Source organism: Bombus flavifrons, chromosome 5 (assembly GCF_040668555.2).
Source record: "Bombus flavifrons isolate JBK064 chromosome 5, iyBomFlav1_principal, whole genome shotgun sequence".
Lineage (NCBI taxonomy): Eukaryota > Metazoa > Arthropoda > Insecta > Hymenoptera > Apidae > Bombus > Bombus flavifrons.
The window spans coordinates 1,591,176-1,615,349 of NC_138446.1; the positions used below are offsets into that span (position 1 = coordinate 1,591,176).

Genomic DNA, 24,174 nt, shown 5'->3' on the forward strand with positions numbered 1-24,174 from the left:
GAATCCAAGGCATGGTTTTAAAACTGATGCTAGTTCTAAGATTAATATCGTACGACAGCTTTTTTATATATTTTTCATAATAAGTTTGTATAATATACTTCGCGATCATGCATGGCATGACATTTTAAAATTTTCGTGTATTTCGCAAATATCGCGAGCGAATACTTTGATTCGTTTATCAATTGGTATCAGTCTTTTGATGTCAAATTTTTAAGGAGGACTTAATGTTAATTGATGCTTTTACTTCTACTGCGGCACAGGAAATACAGTGACAGGTACATAGCTTTCTTAAGGTATTCCTTAAGGCATTACTTACCTTCTTACGTTACTCCAAGATAGTATATAACTTCATTATATAGTCGTAAAAGAAATACTTGTTTGAAAGGAGCCCTGCATAGGTTAACATAAAAAGCCAAGTTATTTCCAATTATCCAACATTACCAGTAGCATTTTACTCCGTTAATTTCTGTACCACTTAATCTTTTAAACAGGCACTTGACTTTTAGTAACATGAGCACTTTTTACTTGGTTAATTTTTATATTATAGAAAACTGTGTGTAATTGAGGTGTGTGTGTGTTGTGAAAGAATATGAAAAATCATCCGTTGTTTAGAGATTACATGTCATGCTGTTGCAAAGAACACGCGAATAGGCTTTGAAGACGTTTCCAATGCGAAACACTTGGGAAACTTAGAAATATATCTAGTACTTCTTTTCCTTTCAACAGGCCTTTTACTTTTGACCATACTTAAAAAATCGATTTTCCGCTTTATGCATTTTCCGATAGTACTGCATCTGGAGAATACGCGCTGAAAATATTACACTGAAATGTCACAAATTGATAGTTCTATAATAGCAGAAGTGTTTCAAAACAGTGTATAAAGCAAATGTGTAGGTGGCAGAAAATTGTCATGAAAAATATAGTCACGGACTTGTTTCTGCGAAATTCTGCACGATAAACATGTCTCATAAGATGATTTATCACAGTGAATATATAGAAAACAACACTGTTATTTTGAGTGCTATTGATGGTAAATTTTAATCAAGTAGTTACAGCGCAGTTTATTACTTTTTATATAGAAACGATAATTTTTAATTACAGTACCTACTCATTTGTCGCATCAAATCATCATATTAAAAATTTTCGAGGCCTTGAGGAAATACGAAACCTCTCGTTTAAATATTTTGATGTACACAACCATATCGTAAATCATACGTTAATATAATACATTAATACAATAATAATCTTAGGATAACTCCCTTAAACGTATTACCCAATTAATTACCCTTTATATAGGCAATAAGAGAACGATGTAAAACCGGAAGTCCGTCCTAAACCAATAGGCGAGGATTATGTACAATAAATAATAAATAAATGAAAATTACCCATTATTAATCAGAATTTGCTCGTAGTTCTTTACGTCGTAGTTAATTGAGAAGCAAGCATTATTTCTGTTTTTTTTTTTGTACCAAATGTAAAACAAAAATCAATATAATATATAGAGGTCATATTAGAACAAAAAAAAAAAAAAGAAAGAAGATATAGAAATCAGATTGAAATGGCAAGGTGGTGTTACAGGATTATGGTTAGTTACAGGGTGGTGACGGAAGTCGCAGGAAATAGCGAAGCTGTTACATTGAGCGGTCTCAGAGCTGATACGCAGTATCAACTTGTCGTCACTGCTGTGAGAGCCGGCAAGAGATTTCGAAGTCGACCAATCGTCTTCCGTACACTTGGTAAGTTGTTCTTATTTAATCTTTCTTTTCAAAAACTATAAAGAAGATATCGTAATTATGCAGAATAGGGTATATCTCAGCGATTTTAAGAGCCTTTATTTGTATTATCAGAATCAAGATCCTAAGTAACTCTGAATGAAATAGAAATTAAAATAAAATTTCAAATAAATTACCCATTATTAATGACACTTATTGATAGCACCTTACAAGTACACGTTTAAAGGTGTGTATTATTTACTGGAATGTTGTAGAGCCATCACGAACATCCTTTCCCCCGGAACAAGCGATAACAGGCGGCCCCCTTCCACCTCCTCCACCCTCTTCTCAACAACCACAAACTTACATACAAGTAAGTTCAAGAATACATAGTTCCTCGAACAATCTCAACTAATTACATGCCTTTTTGTCTCTTAAAAATCTGAAAATATCTCTAAACTCGTGAAATTTTGAAATCTCCTATATATCTGCTTTATATTTTCAGAAAGAAATATTTTTTATGTTTTCTCCTATTTTCGTTCACGTAATTATTCGTCTGTTGTTCCAGTTCTTCTTTCATTCGTTATTCTCACTTCGAATAGAAGGTACCTAAATCTAAATGCAAATAGATATCCTGTTGACCGAGTCGTTGAAAAGTTAGACGCGTAAAATGAACATCGAAGGAACATCTAAATTACAGGTTCGTGGCGTAGAAGTGGGGATCGTGGTGTTAGTGTTGATTTTTTGGGCAGGCGCGATAGCGCTGTTCTTCAATCGTTGGGGAAAGATTCGCATGTTACTGCCGTATCAACCCGATTACAAGGAACAATTGAAGGTTCCTGGGACTGGGGTATGCGCAGCGGCGAACGCTGCATACACGCAACATCCGAATCAACACACCTGCTCTCAGGTAACGCATAATTATACACCCTATTTCGCTACTTCGATCTTCCACTAGATAGATGCAAAAAAGTCGCAAATATGCGATTTAATCTATTCCAAATAGCTAGGCTTACTTTTCCAGGAGAATAGCAGCGGCTGATTTTTTTTATAGTTGTTTATATAAAATTCTGTGATAATTTCTCTTGAAAAGGAATTATACCTACATATAGTTTTAATTAATATCTACCAAATTCATTTCTCTAAAAAAATAATCGATTAACACTAACCGTACCGGCACTTCTCATATACCAATTCTTACCGTAACCGGTCGTTTGATCGGTTACGAAATAAACGTTGTTTCTTCGAAAAAAATTGTCAATTTATTATAGGAAACAATTCACAGCATAATTTTTAAATAATAATAAAATAATCAATCATATGTTTTCATTTTTATATGTAATATGAACAAGAGATGAGAATCGAACAAATCATCCTCACTTTCAATTTGCTCATTTTTAGACTTAGAATTTCGTCCGTCTCAACAGCCCTCTCTTTTATTTTGTATATTTTTCAATGAATTTATCACTGAACGTGTAAACGTAGTCAGAGATAAAACAAAATACAAAACCAATGTACTGAATATTATGAGATTTGTTCACTCCTTGTCGTATTTGATTTCTCATAGGCTTCGGCCTGCACTCTGTGACTCTCAAAATGATACTGCATTTAGATTTCGTTTAGCAACAGAGAACTCATTATGGAGGGAGTATATTCTTGAGAAGTATTTCTTGAGAGTCTCCGACAAGACTCCGTTGTGTTTATGCGTTACCTGACATGGATTCCGTCAGATTATTCAAGTGCTTAGCCAAACACACACCGCATTTAGATGTATGCAACTACAGCTGGTTAGATCTTACTTGAGTTCAGAGCTAAGGTCCCAGGCAAAAAACTTTAGAAAAACATGTAAATTTGTCGCGATAAACAAGCCAGGCGATGAATTTAGGTAAAATTAGACGAACAAAAGAAGTAACAATGAATGTACAGTTTTAAATTAAATTTTGAAACCAGTCATTTGACCGGGCCTGGTAAGGTTAGTGTTAATTTAATTTACTAATAGAGTGCGACAAAATATCCTTCTTATTTATTAATTTATTATTTGTTAATTTCGAAACGAAAATTATTATTGAATTGTTATTGGAACATACGATTTTCTTGATTAGCAAAACATTCGAAATATCAGCTTTCCGGGAATTATACGAACCAGATAATTATAATATTAATTGATAATAATATTAAATATGGAAATTTGAAATATACTAAACTAAAAATATACACAGCGTTCCAGGATTAGGTTTAGGTTTAGCAAAGAATACATTGACATTGTTGTGCTGAAAAAGACCCCGTATAATTAAACTACGTTTTAAATTATATGTTTGACGTACATTAATCTACTCGATCGATTAATTGTCGGTATAATTTTCTTCGAACAGTTACAATTGAATTATCATTTATATCACTTTAGTAGCATTATCATTCTTATGTAATCGATACATATTTTTCCTTTTTACATAATATAATAGAATAAACGTCAAACGATTGTCAAACTATGAATTTTTTCGAACAACTCGATATATTGAAATAAGATCTTTTTATAGCAAGTTTATACTTGTATACACATATGAAGACATTCAAACTCTAATTGCACAGCAGGATGCAATACATTTAAAAAAATCAGTCTAGCATCCTTTGAATACAATCGAGAGACATGTACGTTTATGTGTGTATCGATAAATTCCCGAAACAATATCATCGAACGATATATATAAATTGCACGGCTACTCAGATATCGGTATTCATATCGGGCGAACGTTATTTCGAAGTGATTCATATGCGTAATTTAACATACGAATCAAGAAATGTTTAGACGTATCAGAAGTATCGATTTAATTAGATGGTGCAGAGATTTAATTGGACAGTGCACGTAATCGCAGTAACAGACGGGACATCCGCTTCCAGCGAAAGCTGTATGTCAAAAAGACGTATCGGATCGAATATTGAACCGAGAGCTATATTTTCGTTTAAGCGGTGCCCACTTGTCTACGTCTAACTTCAGTTTCGGAATACGATCTCCGCAAATTGACGGTATATACGTATGGTTATTTATAGACTAATTGATGTGCATGTAGCTTGAAGTATTAAAAATCAAGCAGTGAAACGATGCATAAAACATCACCGAAAAACTGCAGATTATTCGCGTGAAACTCACATAAGATACAAGTGACGTACATCTTGGTTCTTGTAACGACAAAGTAAAAATGAAGAGCAGTTTTATAACAGGCTAATAGAACTTGAATAGTTTTAGTAGCAACAAAAACCACAATAAAATTATATAATATATAATGTTAATAATATACCAATGAAATACATTTGAATGTATTGACTGATTTTTGGGAACTGTTGCGTGAAAAATATTAGATTCTAAAGTATAAATTAACAATCGTATTATGGCTCTCTTTTTTATTACATTTTTATAACATCGCAATATTATAGCAGGATATGATTTCATTTATTTATATCATTCAGCCAGTAAAAATTCCAAATAAAAATCTACCTGATACACACAGACAGATATAAACCACACTATAGTCTTTGAATACAATGAAAGACTATCGATTATTGATTAGTCTACTGCTGTTACTATTGTCGGCATAGATTTTGGCAATAGCCGCGGCGCTTTCAGCTATCGTGTTCAATAATCATTGGAAAGCTAACTTCTCTGAATGTAGGTCGCAAATTAATTGAAATTCAGACTGATGAATATCCTGCGCACAATATTATGGATTTCAACACGGAAATTCTCTGGAAGAAAATATAATCTACTCCTAATGACTACAAAACGACCCCCTTGTCCCATTAACACGCAAGGTTAATTTTAGTTGCAGTAAAAATTTGTGCAAACGTTACGACGAAGAAACATTGATCGTGTTCTAAAGACAAATTTCACTGCAAAATTTCTATTCCGTTAAATTTATTTCATACAAATCACCAGAAATGAAATTGTATCGTGACCATTCATTGGAGAACACTAACAAGAAAAGTTCGGCAACTCGAAAATTCAAAAACATTTGGAACTTTGCGCAATTGTGGTTCATGGACGTTAATAACGGAACAATTTCTTTTTCTTGCTAGAAAACGGTCTTAGGGGCGAAAACAGCCCCAAAGAAATTTAATTGACTGTTCATATTACCGTAAATATTTAAGAAAATATACAAGATACAGAAAAACGGCTGAAGTACAAGCTTAATATGTAAATAAAAATTTTATAAAAAAGGGAATAAAAAATAAACATTGCTATATCACTATGCTTGTAGATATAAGAAGTTATATATATAATTTAATATAACTAGTTTAATTTAATTAATACAAATAATTTGCACCAGCTGCCGCAGCTCGGCAAGAGCTCGCGATCAGTGTTGTATGTTACACTCTTCGATCCTGTGTGTTCAAAAATTTTGTAGTTTCAAATCATTCGTATATTTATAAAAAAAAACTCCTTGGAGACTACGCGCATGACAACAAGAAATAAAACTTCAAAAAGTTATGGCTGATGGGAGAATAATTTTGAAAAAATTTCTTTTTAGTTTCTCATATCCACAATATAGGCCACAAAGAAAAAGTCGAAATTTCTTCGGGGGGTGTTTTCATCTCTAAGACTGTTTTCCAGCAGGAAGAAAGATTATTCCGTTATTAGCATCACATGAACTACGTTTGTGCAAAGTTCCAAATATTTTTGAATTTTCGAATTGAACTTCGAGAACTTCACTTGGAAGGCGAATTTGTAATCCCTAAGGGAACATGTATTGCGGTTACTCTTACTGACGGTGCAACTACAGTTGCAGAACGTTCTAGTTATCTAAGCTGAAATACTAGTTTCTTACTAAGTTTATAAAGTTCAAGGATAAAAAGAAGTTTTATTGATAGAATACGATTACATCTACTGTTTTTAGTTATTTTACTAAATCGTCAACATGAATTTTAGTTAATTTGTATATTTTCTCTCGATATGTACATATCGACATTTATAACAGAATTATACCCTCGAGTTCTAAGTCGATTTATTCGAACTACTAATTCGTTTCTCCGAAACAAGATGCAAATAATATTACGCAAAAGGTAGAAATCTATTCGATCGTATTAATCGAGTAATACAATATAGATATAGTCTTCTTGAATCACGAATTCGAGTATTTAACATTTATTTCACTCGTAGACACTATGTATTTTTACTCTGATTACTCTTTATTAATATATATTAGATATAAAGCCGCACTTTTTCGAAATAACAATCCGAAATCTGGAAGTAGAATATTTGATACCGAGAACAATTTCGTTATTTACGAATTTACAATCGACGATTTTTAACGAAAAAAAAACAAACGATTAAATACAAAAGTTGAAAGTGTCTAGAAAGTTCAGATTTTTCGGATTTTTATTATAACGCTATTTGTAATAGACGTATAGACAGGAAAGGTAATTAGTAGCTTTAGTTGTGACAATCTAGCAATAGATTTATCGATTGATTCTCCGAACGAGACTCTAATGAAATTGATCTCTTTGTGCCTCTCCCAACCCTGCTGACCCATTGCGAAAATCGTCGTTCCTCGCACTAATGAATAATCGAAAAATGACGCTCCGCCGGGAATGTATACGTATCGCTCGTATAAAATCTTGAAGGTAATGACCACATTGTCGGATATGGTGATGCAGTGTGGGGGCGGGGGCTGTTGCGTCTTGGAGCAGTGCTTTCAGTATCCGAGGAGGGCTCGAGAGCCGCGCGACTGCGGCTGCCAATTCGCTCTACTCCACAGGGCAGACATCGCGTGACCATCGGTACTTGCTAACAATCTCTACTTCTACTACTACTGCTACTACTACTAGTACTACTACTACTACTACTACTACTACTACTACTACTACGCTACTACTACTTCTACTACTACTGCTACTACTACTACTGCTACTACTACTACTACTACGACTACTACCACTACTACTACTAGTCAACTACAACTACTTCTCGTCTTCTTCTTCTTTTTCTTCTCCTCCTACTTCTATTACTACTACTACTACTACTACGTATGCCTCCTACCTCCAACTACGTAACACCCTCCTCTTGCTCTTCTACTTCTTGTATTTTTCATCTTCTCCTTGTTCTTCACTACTATCCATATTAAACAGCTGTTTCTTCCACTGATCGTTAGCTCACTTTTATTCTCTTCTTTATCTCGTTTTCTATCCAATATTTTCACGATGTGCCTTTGTTCTGCTTTTATACGTGCTTCATGCATCTATTCCTTTATATAGCCCCTGCGGCTCTCTCTTGTCTGTACTTCCGACTGAGTCCACTTTTCGATATTCATCGGGACGATTATAGTCATACTGAGTTTAATTGGCGAATGGTCTATCGACGATCCTATAGACGAGTTCCATTACCATTAGGATACTAGTTTGTATAGTCTTCGGTCGATTAAAAGTTGCTTCTTTAGTCTAACAATGATGTTTTAGTCATTCCCATAGATCATGTGGATACAGTCGTATTCGTGGATGTCCCTATCTTTGACGCAACGAAGTAGTATGAAGAGATACATACATAGTCACAATAGTACTCATAATAAATAGATTTCTAAGAGCGCAAACCAAGAATTGGGTAATTAAAGTACGAGTTGAGAATGTTTTGGAAATATGAAAATTTACCCAAAAAATGTAAGCTTGCCAACTTTCACCGCAATCTTATATGGCCGTTCGAAGGAGGGAAATAATGACATTTCTATATTAAAAAATAGTTCACTTTTGACCCTAATTTTTGTACGCATCTTAAGATTCATAGATATTTTGTTTAGACAATATGATTCATAGACAATATGTTTTTTCCATCATATTTCTTCTGACCATACTGACTCATATTCAATGACTTACGATTCTGAAATACTGCGTTTCCAAAGTACCATTATAATTTACAAATAAGAATAGAGCACTAGAAGATACATGTATACATACATGTATGTATGCATGCATGAATTATTACCTATTTTATTAAGAAGTATCCTCGTAACTTGCACAAAGATGAAGCAAGAATAATTTCAATGAAAGTATAAAAATAATTTCAATAAAATTGATAAAAATACAGGTAAGTTGAAAATTAGGGAAATGACATTTCATACGTATCTACAAAATCGAATTCTAATATAACTTTAATATTTAGGTTTATACCTTTGGTTACCTTCTATAATAAAATGTTCCTTCACATATGTACATACATATATACATACATATATAGCGTTATGATATATGTAGGAATGCTTTCAACCAAATGCTTTTGCAGTGCATGTATATTCTAAGTGTTGAACGCTATTCGAGACGCTACTTTCTTTCTATTATACTTTATATTTCTTTAAAATACATGTTATTCGACATAAAAGATTTGCACGCTTCGAAGTTGGCAAGCCGATATACATCTATATTAATAAAATGTGAATAACTAGAGATAACGATAAAAATTAACGATCAAAATCTAGGTCTATCTTAGAAAATAAATCGCTATGAGAATAATCATTCAATTGGTACACACGACTGAAAAAGTACCGACTTTTTCTCGCTTCACAGCAATTTTAAAAGTACGCGAGTTTCTACGAGTCATTTAGTACCTACTTTACGGTGAAAAATTTTTATCGAGAAGAGGAAGAGAACTTTCGGCCGACGTATTTAGCATTCTCTGATGTAGAATTCGAGTGTAACATCAAAAACGTCGTTCGACAAAGCGTCCATAGATACATCATACATATGTATGTATTTACATATTCGGCACATAGAGATCCAATCGTAAAAGGTTGTTGCTTTCAACTCGATACATGTTCGCTACTCTCAACCTTGATTTGCGCTCGTCAACGTTTCATGTATATGTATGTACAGACGATCTGCTTACGTAGAGCCATTTCCATCTTCCAAAGGCGATTCATAGAACTTTTAATAACCAACCATCCACAGTACTTAAACTTCCAAATTTAATACGCGTATGTGTTGTATCATAATTGGGGATTAAAACGTATTTATTTGAGAAAGAGGATCTAAACTGACTTTCTAAAATACAAGATTAAAATTCCACGATTATCGATTCTCTGAAGAATAAAATTGCTTCAGTTTAATTACACAATTTAGTGATCTTTTATTCAATTAGATAGTGATTTAAGGAGAAAGGCAGAAGTTTTTATTACAGTTTAATCAAAACTAATCTGATCAAAGAGTAAAGTACATAACGTACATTTTCCATTCATTAACGTATTAACTAGGGAAAACGAGTTAACTTGTCACTTAAATTGCCATAATTACTTTCACGATATTATATTGTATTGTTCAAGTGTCTTATTAAGAGATGACCTGGTTAACAGATTAGTATTTCACTAATTCAAAAGTACTTTGTTTAGTTGTGTTCACGTGTTTCGATCGACGATTTAATTCCTGAACGATCCGCGAAATATTATTAGGAAAATTGCAAATAAACCAAAGTCGATCGATCGATGCGTGGTAATTCCAATATTTATCGTGTATCTGGCTTTAATAAAACAAAATTGAGATTAACTGTAAAAATGGCTTGAAATACGATATAAACATCGAATTGTTCTGGAAAGTGGAAACAGTCGGTATTTAATACACGAATGACATGAGACATTTTTGAAATTTCGCACCAACGCTTGAGTCACTTCAAGTGGTCGTGTGTCTCAGTTAATTGCACTCGAATGTAACAAATATTATAGCACCTTTAATAACGCTTTTCACTTTCTATTATTTACGTATCGCGGTTTCTGAGTTTCCTACTTCTCCGTTTATCAAAACAAATCTTATTCCATTGTATCGTATCTTTTCTAGGTTTTCTATCGTATCTTTGCGAGTAGGAAAATATAGCAACCATATTCTAGATCGAATGAAATCGATCGAATATAAGGAAAATAATCTGATTATGTCCGAGTAACTACCAATATTATATTTTACTATGTTTAACGATCTAGATCCGGTCTATTTGATATGTGCGTGTCATTTTGTATCGTATCGTCAACACCGTTCTGTTAATGTTCTTTAAATTTAAATGTTAAACAAAAGAAACAGACAATTAAGAAACGATACAGTAGTAACAAGTAGGAATTTTATTAAAAATCGATAGTATATAAAAACGATAGAATCAATAAAACGACACAATAGTTATGAAATTGAATTTCTGCTTATCGTATAGCAGGAAGGCAACGCTCACATTACGATTGAACAACATATGTATATGTATATACAGAGTATAATAAAAACGTTATCCGTTGTACTCTTCGCATACGACATACTGCACACGTATTAAGAAAGATGAAGCTCAACTTTAGAAAACATCATGAAATCGTATGTGTTGGTAATCTAACGTTTATAGGAAGAATATTGCTTCGGACGAACGATGCCTCTGCTAGATATATCTTGTCTTAAAGTTGCTGGAGTAATAGCTTCCTGACCCAAATCTCAACAAGATCACGAATCTGCTAGAGACAGGAAACCAGTACGTTAGCATCAGGATATAGACGTACTAAATTCGATTGAATGTCCTCACGTAATCCGTAAAGCCTAATTAAATTCCAATGACGTAGACCGCTGCAAAAGACTGATCACACGAAGCTAGAAAAAACAGGTAAATTCGTTCGTTTCTGACTCACTTACTTTACTCGTATGTACAACTCAATGCACCTATGAATCGTTGACTTCCCATTAAAAGAACGGTAATATGAAATAGAACAAGAATAATGGTATGAAATATGTAAGTCTCGTACAGATTAGCCCAATTACCTGAATTCAAGCAACATAAATTCGAATGTACTGCAAACACATTACTTTAAACAAGAAACAAATACATATATGCATTTAATCTGAAAACCAAATTAAAACGAAATATATAAGAACTATTAGAAATGTAAATTAGCAATTTGGTATTGTAATTGATTGATTTTTCGCCTATTTTTCGTGTAATATTTAAGTCGACAAATATTTTTACTTTAATATGCCAATTATTTCTCCTTTTATTTGCATCGATTTTTTCCTTTTAGTTCATGAATATTGTTTGATCTGCTTGGAATACCAATACGATAATCAGTATGCTTCGATTCGTCACACGTATTACTGCAATCAGTTTGCGTGCAAGCACAAGTTTCGCACATTTAGCAAAGATGTTTCTGCACAACAATAACAACGCAGATGCGAGTAAAAAAGCGACACGAATTGACGTAAAAATAGTGCACAGCGAACACTAATGCTTTTACATTGCGATTATTGTATCACTAGGAAAGCTGCTTGCCCACTTGAAACGCTTACGAAGTTGTTAGGAAAGATACATACATCGTTAAGCTAAGCACAATATTGATATACAGTTGCTCGGATGAAATTTTTACTTATAACGATTTTACAACTAATATATGATAAGTAAAGTAATTTTTGAAAAGTTTCATTTAATATTATTATAATGTTATTCGTTAAATATTTCTTATATTATAGGTTAAAAATGATTTTATTAAGCTTATAACGATACGAAATGTTGGCTTTGTATATTAACGGTATTTAAAATATTTAGCAACGATATCGAAACCAAACTAAATCCATAAATAAATTGATAAATTTCTTATTTTGTATTCTTATACAAAATGTTAATGATATTGTCCATAAATTATATTTATATTACAAAGAAAGTTCCATAGATATATTCTTACGTCCTGCGAGTGAACCGTTAGCTAATAAAATCCCCTAATTAATATGCTAATTAACTCGCTTCTGAATGTAATATGGTTAATAAATCATATTCACTTAATTGAGTTCAAAGACGTAAACTCAATCTTTGTAGTATTTGTCATGGTCATTTTTAAATATTGTATTAGTATTACATTACATTATTGAAAAACGCATTGAAAAAACACATTGAAGAACTATTACTACACTTTCATCCGAGGATATACGTGTATAATGATCGATATAAATAATGGGAAATGATCATTTGTTAATGTGTAAGCACTATTTTACATAACTGCAAATTATTTACAATTATAATTACAACTGTAATTATTTATACGATATAAAACGAGAAAATTTTTTGGACTGTAAAGTCAATATAGGTAATAGATTATGAGTCTTGTACGAAAACGAAAACCTTAAAAAACAGGTATACTCGTGAATTAGGAAGAAGGCAGATATTGCACTAATAGAAATTAGTTTAAAAGTTGGTGCATTGCAAAAATGTTGGAATTGTCTAAACATCTTCGTTCAAAAGATACCCACTAAAAATAGCATTGTCTAATAAACAATTAATTAATTGTATAAATTTACTTTTATTTAACTACATACCTACAATAGATAAGATGCAATCAGACATATTAATAAGGTGCACAATTTAATTATGTTCATTGAACAATTATTGCTAAACATTTAACAATAATTCACAAAAACGACACCATGAATTGCAAATGTGCAGGGCATTAAGGTATACACATGTACGATCGATTTAGTTTTCTATTAAAGCATAGTACTTTAACACTTTATTTTATAATTGTTACTATACTTTGCTATTTATGCTTCACAAGAGCCGGATAAAACTATAAAAATACAAAATCATGAACTTCGTTCTAACTAAACTCACTATTACAACTAAGAAAATATACTTTATTAAAGATTCACCGTTTCTTATTTCAACGAAACGGTTTCAGAAAATAGATTCTATTCTTAGTGGGTATACAAATTGTCTGTTCCTGTCTGCCTTGTCGGAAATCACGCTTGAGAAAAATCACATTAAAATGCAATTTGCATTGATATTAGCGGTATCGGTGTGTCCTAATTGCGTTGCCACATTTTCCAGCATCTGCACTGGTCGAGCCATCACGTGGACTCCTTGGATAGCGGAGGTGGTTTGGGCTGGCCAAGAACCTCGAGGCCGCGAGTGAACAGCGCCATCGACGTAGCTGGCTTCCTATCCCAGGTATGTAATCGAATAAGACGAGAAAGCAGCAACTCGACCAATTTCGTCGTGACACCGGGTGAATTAACCGTCCCGTTGATCCACGTCCTTGAAACTTTCGATCGAACCCTAACTTCGTATCAACCTACCTGTCAATTCGCAGTCACGACAAACGAAGGAGCAACGAATTATCTAGAGAATTAGTGAAAATTCCAGGAAATGTCGCGTAATTGCAGTTATCGTTAAAGACCAATTATTCTAACCATTTTTATTCTCTGAATATTAGAATCGATATTATAAATATAAATTATTTTCTGGTATTTTTTTCAAACGACGATAACGGAGTAAGATGAATTAAAACGATATTAAATATACCGAACAGATAATTATATATAAAGTAAATAAACGGTAAATTAAAATTTTAGAAACATAGTTATCTTAATCACATCGTAAAGTACAATTGTGAAACTTATAATAAATATAGATAATTCGATATAAAGTAACAGGTATCGATCGCCAAGCATGATTCTTAGATAGCGATCCTATACGACGCTTCCTTCTTAGCAATTTTTTCACTAACTTAAAAGCTATAAAAATATTACTTACGACCTTTCATTTTAATTTAAATGTAGGGAAACATTATAGTTTATTTGTACGTTATAAAATTTTGAAAGTGCCATCCCCGGCGCATCCGGATATTGAAATATGTAACGAACGCGAAAGAGACTGTACAAAATAGACACGTCAAACGTTAAAGTTCAAGGTAGTTGGAGGCAAAGTGTAGTTCACTGGTTGATCAATAAGTTCGTGGTTTACTTGTAAGGAAGTGGTTAAATTCATTTTCTGATAGCATGGACCACGGCCGGTATTCACGATACATTGTATTTCTTAACGACAAGGTTTTCATATTATACTTGTTAGATCTATGCCGATTAATCGTAAGTACATACTTCTGACGTCACTTCTTGCATCGTAACAAATCGATTTCATCTTACCAAATTAACAACGGGAAAAAATTACCATTTTTATGTATCGCTGAGTATGTATTTTCTTATAAGTTGCAACATCGATCGATAGATGCATAATTTTAGATAAAACGGTGCTAGCGTGAGACGATCTTCGTTGAAAAATGTTTCCTACATTTAGGATATATCATGTCATCGTGTTGAATATATATACAGTAACCCTTACAAAAGTATTTATGATATATAAAACCTTTTAAAACATTGTTAACTCTGTAACGAGGCGTGAGAATAGTAATTATATTGGTGACATTTTAACTGATTTAATCTAAAAGTCCATATAGAAGTTATGAGACATTTACTGGAAACATACAGTTGGTGGAAAATTAATATACCGAATTAACGTTAAAGATAACTTCAGTGAATATCGAGGCTTGTTAATACAATGAATATTCGACTGTTGAAATACTTCAGTTGATAAGGACTGTTGAATTACTCGTATAACTGTAGTAAATGCTAGAAGGAATTAGTTTTAGGACGTTGTTCGATGTAGCATCAGTTCCTTCCAGTGTACAACGAAATCCGATAGATCTATAACCCAGAGCAAAATTACTATCCGACACGATGATTAAAATGGGACAATTTTAATGCGAAACGAAGAACGTAAGCGTAAAAGTAGAATATTTAAAATTAATTTAATTTTTGCATATTGTATTCACACTAACTACGGTGAATGTTTTAATATATTAAAAGACGATTAATTCAATAACACTAACATTAACGAATATATAAAACAACAATACACACACAATATGTGTCGTCCACATATATTAATAAAAAGTTAATGTAAAGTTACTGTAAGTGACCTTCGCAAGGATGAAGCACAAAGTATAGCATTTGTCTTCAGGGACAGGAAAATGCATGTAGATCTCCGACGAGTGACGCAAGCGAGAAAGGAAGTTTAGAAACGAGCGGTATTCCCAATCCTCTCTGCAATGCGGTTCCGCTTTTTGCAGGAATTTTTAAGACGGCACGGTTCAACGTCGAAATTGTGCCGGAAGGTTCGCAGTGCAGATAATTTACCACTTGCGTCGACGAATCGACAACAAGATCAACGAAATTCGAAAGAGGAAGGCATCGACGGTGATAAAGAATCCTTCCTGAGATCAACACTTGAGGAGAAGTGCGAGGATTCCGAATCAAAGAGACAGAGTAGCCTCGAGAGTTGTCCAAAGGATAATCCAGACGTTTCGTTGCTCGACCCGAATCATCAATTACAGTCTTCAAGGTAATTTCATTCGTAGTAGATACATAAAGGTAATCCTACGTGGAATTGTTACATTTTTGCATCGTCTTACGAAAATTCTTAATCGTGACAATTAATAGTAACTTCTTATCAACTTTTCCCGAGTTCGTTAGTTTTTTGAATTTTTTAAAAGAGCATCATATACTTTTTGATAATATTTATCTGAAACATTTTTCTGTAGTTTCTGTGTGCTATATTATTCAAGATATCCGGTTAGATCAATATGAGACAGTCTGCATACGGCATTACTACTCTAGCGAAAACAGATTGTTACATTTCTATCGTAAACGAGAGTTATACGCAAGTAAGGAAGTTTGTGGATGAATTATGTGTGCATCAAAGTTTGTTTATTATTTCACCTTAACAAACTTTTAAGTAGCAAACCAAGTTGGAAATTCATGTTAATGATAATACATTTCCTTTCTTACGTAAATTTACTAAAATTCACGGTATGAAACATCGTTTTCTTGTTTCTCTTCTTTTCATTGGTCCAGAAGCAGTTGAAAATATTGAATAACCAATGAGGAAGATTTATTCAAAAGCAGACTTTTACTTTTCGTTTGTTTGTAATGTTTCACCACCTATCTTCGTCTTATCTTGTACCTTATTCCGGACACTGTACGTGAATCAGTTGCGTACGGTTTTGTGTGCGCATTTTTCACGATCATACATGATAATTTTACACGAAGCTGAAACGAACGTCTCATATCTTTCCTCGCTAAATTGACAACTCCGAAAAGACAATTTTATTACAGTTGTCAGTTACTTTGCGTCGCGAGCATATCTTAAATTCCGCACAGGTGCAAATTCTTTTGGACTTTGAAATAACACGGAGCATGAAATGTACCGTTCCGTGAATAAAAAGTGTGCAACACTTAAGAACACTTGTGAATAATTCAAAGATACGTGTCTTTAGGCTGTCCACTTTTCAGGGAGCGGTAAATTGTTGCAATGAATATTAACATTCGTATTTAAGCAATTGACTTTGCTTATCAATTTTTTACAACAAATATCCAGCACGCAAATGTAAATTCGCTTTACAAGAAACAAGAACCTTCCCTCTTAAAAAAAAAAAAACCCTTTATAAATCTGTTGTCCCGGTCACTCGAAATGTTACAGCATGTTTTTTTTATAGAAGCTTAATTGAAAAATCTCTTATATAAGTATATTAAACCCGAAGAATGATAACATTACGCCGCGTATATATCCATGATTATTACGTAAACCACCCGAGATCTTTCTTATGCAATTCATTTCACGGTAATAGATTAATATGGTACCGTTGGAATACAGCGTGCATACGTATTGTTTGCGTGTTACATGAGGGTCGACGCTGTTCCGCTTGCATCGTCTGCTGTAGTAGATTATGAGAGGACATGAAAAAGGTGCAACAGAGATATACAAAATTCAATAAAAATGATTGTGCGAGAAGGACGGCTTATTGCACTATGACCAATCAGACCTGCGTTCCTTCCACACTTTCAACTTTCCAGCTTTATACAATACATAAAACACGCTAAAACAGAAACAGGAGATGCTGTACCAGGCTGTCTCAGAACGAGTACCATCGTCATGAAATATTCTTTTATTTCGTTTGTTTTTTAATTAAAACATGTATTTTTCATAGTACCGTTACGAGGACGTAAGGAGGAGAGATTAAGAATTTTATACAAAAGTAATTACCACGTAGCTCTTGCGAAATCAGGGTAGAAATTGAGGCAAGGACAAACGAAGTTTGTCAAGGATATTCCTCGTTGCCGGAAATAACAATGAAACTCAAACGTTAGGAAGTAAGAATGAAAAAAAAGTGACAAACTTCCGAATGAATTATTAAACAAAATTGCCATAAATGTTTCAGGGATTCTCCAATAACGTCTTCATCGTCGTTCGTTGGTCGACGTTTCGGCGGATGGCGAGCTGGCGGGAGTCACGAATATGTCCGGTGTCCTATACGACAACCTGCTTCCATGGATGAGCGGTAAGCAATCTCTTTTATACTTCGCGCTAAATACGTAAAATATTTCACCCGAATAACACCACCCCTTTCGATCGAATCACCGACGTCGAACTGATTCTTGGAGTTTGTGAAATTATAATGCAATCTATACGTATGTATAACGTAACTGACATATCTTAAAAGCCAATAATAATGGCTAATGTAAGAAATGATATCAGTTTTGTAATATAATGAAAGATAAAATATCGATGTTCGGATCGTTTGTTAAATTTGACGTTCAAGTACAACGAAATCTGCCGCCTGTTATATTAAATGCATTCACGTGTGAACTCATAAGAGACCCACGATATTTTTATCTCCAGTCTGGTACCAACTCACACCACAACGTTAAATATACGTGTCGTGGCAATTGACGTCGCCTCATCCTACAAATATCTTTCACCCTTAAAGACTACCCTCGAAACTTGGTCACACGCCAAGTTAACATTCAGGGTCACACTAAGATATAACATACCGCAGACTATTTATCGTCCGTCAAGCGGCATCGATGAAAAATGTAATTTCGGTAAAGAGATAAGAACTTCGCTAATAAAGATCTATCATTACGAGATCCTATTTACTTGAAAAGATAAGGTGACACTGTATGAATATTGTAAAAGAATTGATGATAGTTGGACTTTTACGAATTTATGAAAGATTTAGAGGCGCGAGATAGTAAGAAAATGCACGCAATATGCAAAAATGTACATGAGATATCCAAGCTATAATACTATGAAGCTATTTATGCCAAAAAACATGATGGTTTAACCCTTCGACAATGTAATAAAATAACAAACAATTTAGAATGAACGATTTAAAAGTCAGTTATTTGTTTATTGATTTCATGTGTTTTCTCTCTTTTCTTTTTTAATATATATATATATACTTTCAAAATTCTATAGCGAATAAATATTAATATTCGGCGACTCGATCGTCTTTCTTGAACAACATTGCGAAAGAGTTAATTTCGATATTGCGCAGTAACAATTAGTAATGCAACGTTAAAATCGATACTTAAAGCTACATTTTTCATATGTCCGTAGATTATGTAGATACATTGACGTAAGCGGTAAAATTAAAGGGTCATTGGATTCTCGCGGAATCCTTTGCTTTAAGTCATTCATAGTAGTTTTTGTCAAATATTCTTTTTAATAGATTCTGTTTTTCAAATATTCTCACAAAAAACAAATCTGATGGTTTCAGATCCGGTGATCTCGATGGAAATTGAATACGCCAATCCAATAATTTGGAAACGACATTCGTTTCGTCTAGTTGATAAGTGGACGTCTTCCAGAAGAAATTGAGTACAACTTCGTGATATTCACGCTAAAGGATTTTCTAAACTAATAATTTTTTGGCATAAATAGTTAGAAAGCGTTAGGGAGCATATCGTTCTGTTAGAAAAAAAGAAAAAGACAGTAAATTCGACTTGCGTATGTTCTTTGTACGTCCACCTATAGGAAATTTAATAACACCATATGATCTTTTTTTTTTTTAAATTACTCTGTTGATTAAGATCGGACATTTACATTGCGAAACTTTAAGGATCGAATCGATAAGATAGAAAATTATTTGAAAACGATTTACTCGATCTTAATACAAAATAAGATTGCAAGAGTGACGAAACATTATTTTCCCGAATTCTGCTGTTAATTTGTGTTATTTGCGTCGAGCGAAAGGCGACGTGTAAATAAATCGTTCGATCGATTAAGTCCACGTATTCGGTAAAATCCGCAGGTGTTTTCGGCGATCTGGCGATGCCGACGCTCGCTTACCCCGTTATCATCATTACCATCGACGTGCCGGGATCGAACGGCACTCAAAGAGCTGCGACTACTCAAGACATACGCCCGAATCAAGCATCGAGGTGCAACACTTTGGTCTGCCTATACTTAGCGTCAGCGAGCCTAGTCCACCAGACGAAAACGACCGAGTGGACGATTATTTGTAGGACTTGCTTGCCGAGGACTTCTTGAAAGAGCTCCTCGTATGATCCAACATGCTGATTGCATTACTTTATGTGATTTGAAAAATCCAGTCGCGCATCCATTTAGAAAGGTAAACTGAAAGACAAATTTTCAATCGCACAGAAATAATTGTTCGTAATGTTCTTAATGTTCTCAATTGTACGATGTTAATGGCTAGAAACGAAATTCTCTTTTATTCGTAATAAGTTCAAATCGGAATCTTTGTAACTACGATTTTAAAAACGTGAAACGAGAGATAAAATGTACGGCAAATTAAAACGTGTGAAATTAAAATGCTCCAAGCGGAAGCTACGATGAAAAATCCAGAGAGAAAAAGTTTTTTACACGAAAGCTCGAAACAAAGTTGTTGATTACACGACAGTAAACTCGAAATAAAATGTTCCGCTAGGATATTCTATCGATTGCCGCCGATAATATTCAAATCTCGCAGTTTTACATGCGAACTCGAAACGAGATGTTTTACCGCGAAGCGTTATCGATCGCTATCCGTGATACGGATTATGCGGCTTTGCGCACATATCGGAGATAAAATTTCATCATGCACGTATTACCTTTGAATTGCATTCTGCAGAGCAATTTTTAATCTAATTTACATGGATTGAAATTCGCGATATCGGAAATTAAAAAGCTTGAAATTTTAAGGAAATTCAGATTGAGATTCCGTTTTGAATCGACTCGGATACGTGTTGAAAGTAATTACGAACAATGTGGCGAGGTGAAAAATTCATCGTACAATATCAATTGCGTAGATGATTAGTCTGCAAGGTTTCGCTTAAAATCAGAAACTCTCTCTCTCTCTCTCTCTCTCTCTTTCTAAATACACATTCTTTGCCCCTAATCATTTTAAATGTTGATTCGTATGCGATAAATCGATATTTATTCCAAGATATCCCGTTCTATGATGTAGTAAATGTTTCATGTGACATATTAATGTGGCCTGCCGTACGGCATTGTATCTGCCTACTTTCCTTTTCACATACGTCCGTGCGGCCTTGTTAACTGGCAATCGATGTAAAACGATTCACAGCACGGTGCAACGTACCAAAACAGTGTTATTTGCAGACGTCTTTTACGCAAAATTAATATTACGTAATCTATCGATCACAGATATCAAAACATTCAGGCGCCGTATAAGAGTCGTATAAACTCGCTATTTTAGAAGATGATGCGTTTTGTTATCTCGTTAACGAGATTTTACGAATTTTTATCATTATTTTACCGTATTATCGTTTGGATTAAATGTGTATCCTAAGAATACATGTGAATGATATGATGAAGATATTAAGTAAGATATGACTGACATCTGAAGTGTTTAAGAAAGAAAAATGATAGGGACAATACACAAAAGGATGTAAAAGAAAATTCAAGATATTAATTATATAAGTATTTTATTACGTTACATTTGATATGAACGGAGGATTTCTTCGATTTCTTTACATATTAATTAATAATTAGGAAGAAAGGTAGCGAAAAAGATGGGAATCCGAAAGTTATAAATTTCCAATTTCGTATATCGATATAATGAAGTTTTACATATCTAAAAACAATTGATATACACGTTCGAATTGAAATTCTCGGAGTAAAATATGTATATCATTGTGATAAAAGTGTAAACGAGATATTTAGAATTATACTCTTGCAATTAATCACGTGCGTCTCACGACAAACATAACACTCTATATTCGAATTCCCGTAGTTTAAGAGAATCTTATTTTTATCAGTGTTCAAAAAAAGAGATCGAGCAGAGTCAATATTACACATCCTATTAGAGAGCATATAATGACCTCAAGTATAACGTTACGTAAACCATTCGTCTTTCCGTTTAATAAAACTTAAGCAACGACCTAGCGAAGATACATTTCTGCAGCCCGAATGTTAAATAAATGTGCAAATTCCTAAACTTTCTTTTCCTCTAAATGAATAATTTTCCAAGTTAAAATTAATTTTGATTTACGTTAAAACGAACGTAATGTGTAATGAGTATAACTTTTCAAAATAATTCTCATGAACTTCAGATACCTTTCTTATTCCAACTTGTTCACTTGGTCTTCTGTTTTATAGAATCGAAATCTGAATTTTATCGGATATGAACGAATAATCGGCGGAATAGAATAAAAACGAAGGGAAAGTTTGAAATTTGCACGATTATTACCAATTATCGAAATCCATTCTTACTCAGCAACGACAGATTGTGAAATATGTGCGACAGATTCAAGTACTTGCCCGTATTATCTTGAAAATCGAAAATCAAGAACTTATCCATTAGGTTCGTAGGAAATTTAATTGAAGTATTTTATTGTTTATTACACAAGGTATTTTCGGACCAATCAGTATGATAAAAAGGGGGCCATGATTTCTTCAGCCTGACATTCAATTTTTGTAACATTAAAATACTTGTGACTTGTACGCGTAAGGAGAACATTATGTTTGCATATTGATTAGTATCTTTTCGCGAATTAAAACAAAAGAAATCAGCATTCAAGTGAAATTTCGTCTGGAAAGCGGATAAATCTTCGTTTAAAATGTACGAATCTTATGATCTTGTTTACGTAAGAAGCTTACTTTAGTATACGATAACTTATTCGTTTTAATTATACCGATAGAAAACAATATTGTCAAATTCGGGGACCAATAAATAGTTATAAAGATACAACCACAAAGTTATTAGCATTATTTTTTAATATCTTTTGGTTATTCGTCGATTTTCTTTATATTGTGTTTCATTTGATTTACATATATTAATTTTGTTTATTCGCAATAAAATAAAAAGGTGCATGAATCGTAATAAATTTTTTTTTTAAGATTATACCTAAATACGTCAATATCGATCAGCCACCTTTCTTCCAACCAACCTAATGATGTATCCTTTCTAAATTATTATTTACGATTTGTCGATTAACATTTTCAATTCTAATCTACTCGGAGTAACACATAATGCCGCTTCAATTCTATTTTTACCCATATATTCAGTAAAATATCATAAATTGTACAATTTATACATGGTATTATTATTAGTAATAGTGAACATAAACGACCAACCGAATAACAAATTATTTTTAAAGACAAGCAAAGAATTGCACATTGTAAAATTCGATTTCTACGATACACGAATATGCGAGATAAAAATAACGGAGTCTGTAAATATAACAAAAATCATATCTCTGCATAGCCTTTGCCGTAAAACAGCTTTATGTAAGAATAATTTCGTAATTGCTAATATCTTCAAAAATATTCAATCTAATTTATAATTTCAAACCAATGGAAAATATTTCCATGCTAAATAACAAAATTTGTTTGAACTTGAATCGCGAATATTTTTCTACTTGCGCTGTTTTCTGTTTCCGCGTCGCGTTTATCGCTGTAATTTCCACTGCGTAATTGTAATTTCGACTATAGAAACATACGACACTCGACGTAGTCGCGCATTATCTATAGTATCCTTAGTTTCTTCGCTGCAAGTGCCCAATTACGAATGCTGTCGCACGTATTAATCGAACTTATACATATTTTGTTTCCACTTGAGAGCGAGCGATCACGCGACCGCTCTCAGAGGGTTGAAACATTCTCAACGCGGTATCCATTTGCGAGAGATACTCTCGAGAGCAGCTCGCTATAGTTTTACTCTCAAATGGACACCTAGCTTTAAGTAGATGACTAATATACAATGTACGTATCTATAGATGACATATTGTGGCACCTATGAAAGCAAATCGATAATGTAACCTTAACTCTTCTTACGATCACCACGGTTCTTGTATCTTCTAACTTTTTTCGCTCAATGATCCGACACGAGCACTACTACACTCGTGTATCTTCCTTCGAGAACACCTATGTAAATAATTCATAATAACTTAAAGCGTGTTATGACACAATCAGAATCGAAATACGAGCGATTTTTTTAATTTCGTTATATATGAATGAGGTCAGGAAATTACGCTTAATTCTTTATTCGATAACAATACGGGTGGGAGGGAAGAGCAAATTGTTTTTCAGTACGATTTTTTCTTTTAGTATCGAAAGAGGATGAAGTTAGGAGCAAATACGAAGCTTGAAAATTATCGAATAAGAAACTAAGCGATAATATGTATAACAAAAGTTTAGAACCAATGACTAATAGTCAACGAAGACTTATATACATATATGTATAATGTATGTATCTATGAATATCTTCTATGATCATACGTACCTCGTAGTGAAAGATATAATCAATAATCTGATATAAAGGATAATATTATTTTTATTCTTAAATGCACAAGAACGTGCAATCTTTGCGAAAGAATTCTTAAATGCGAATTGTATTATAAGTAA

At 33.3% G+C, this 24,174-nt stretch overlaps 1 protein-coding gene across 14 annotated transcripts in view; it reads left to right on the top strand.

The window, feature by feature from the left end:
- LOC138179827 (uncharacterized) overlaps positions 1–21,809 on the top strand; it is a 40,486-nt gene extending 18,677 nt beyond the window's left edge. For 9 of the 14 annotated variants that reach the window (XM_069112967.1, XM_069112969.1, XM_069112973.1 and 6 more), the window contains 8 exons: positions 261–275; positions 1,591–1,736; positions 1,988–2,085; positions 2,413–2,622; positions 13,516–13,635; positions 15,593–15,864; positions 17,741–17,860; positions 19,616–21,809. In XM_069112967.1, the coding sequence (XP_068969068.1) occupies positions 261–275; positions 1,591–1,736; positions 1,988–2,085; positions 2,413–2,622; positions 13,516–13,635; positions 15,593–15,864; positions 17,741–17,860; positions 19,616–19,829 (1,195 nt within the window). In that variant the 3' untranslated portion in view covers positions 19,830–21,809. Of the gene's footprint in view, positions 1–260; positions 276–1,578; positions 1,737–1,987; positions 2,086–2,412; positions 2,623–13,515; positions 13,636–15,592; positions 15,865–17,740; positions 17,861–19,081 lie in introns of all 14 variants that reach the window. The other 5 variants (XM_069112981.1, XM_069112978.1, XM_069112977.1 and 2 more) reach the window with 5 other exon arrangements.
- The last annotated feature ends 2,365 nt before the right edge of the window (positions 21,810–24,174 follow it).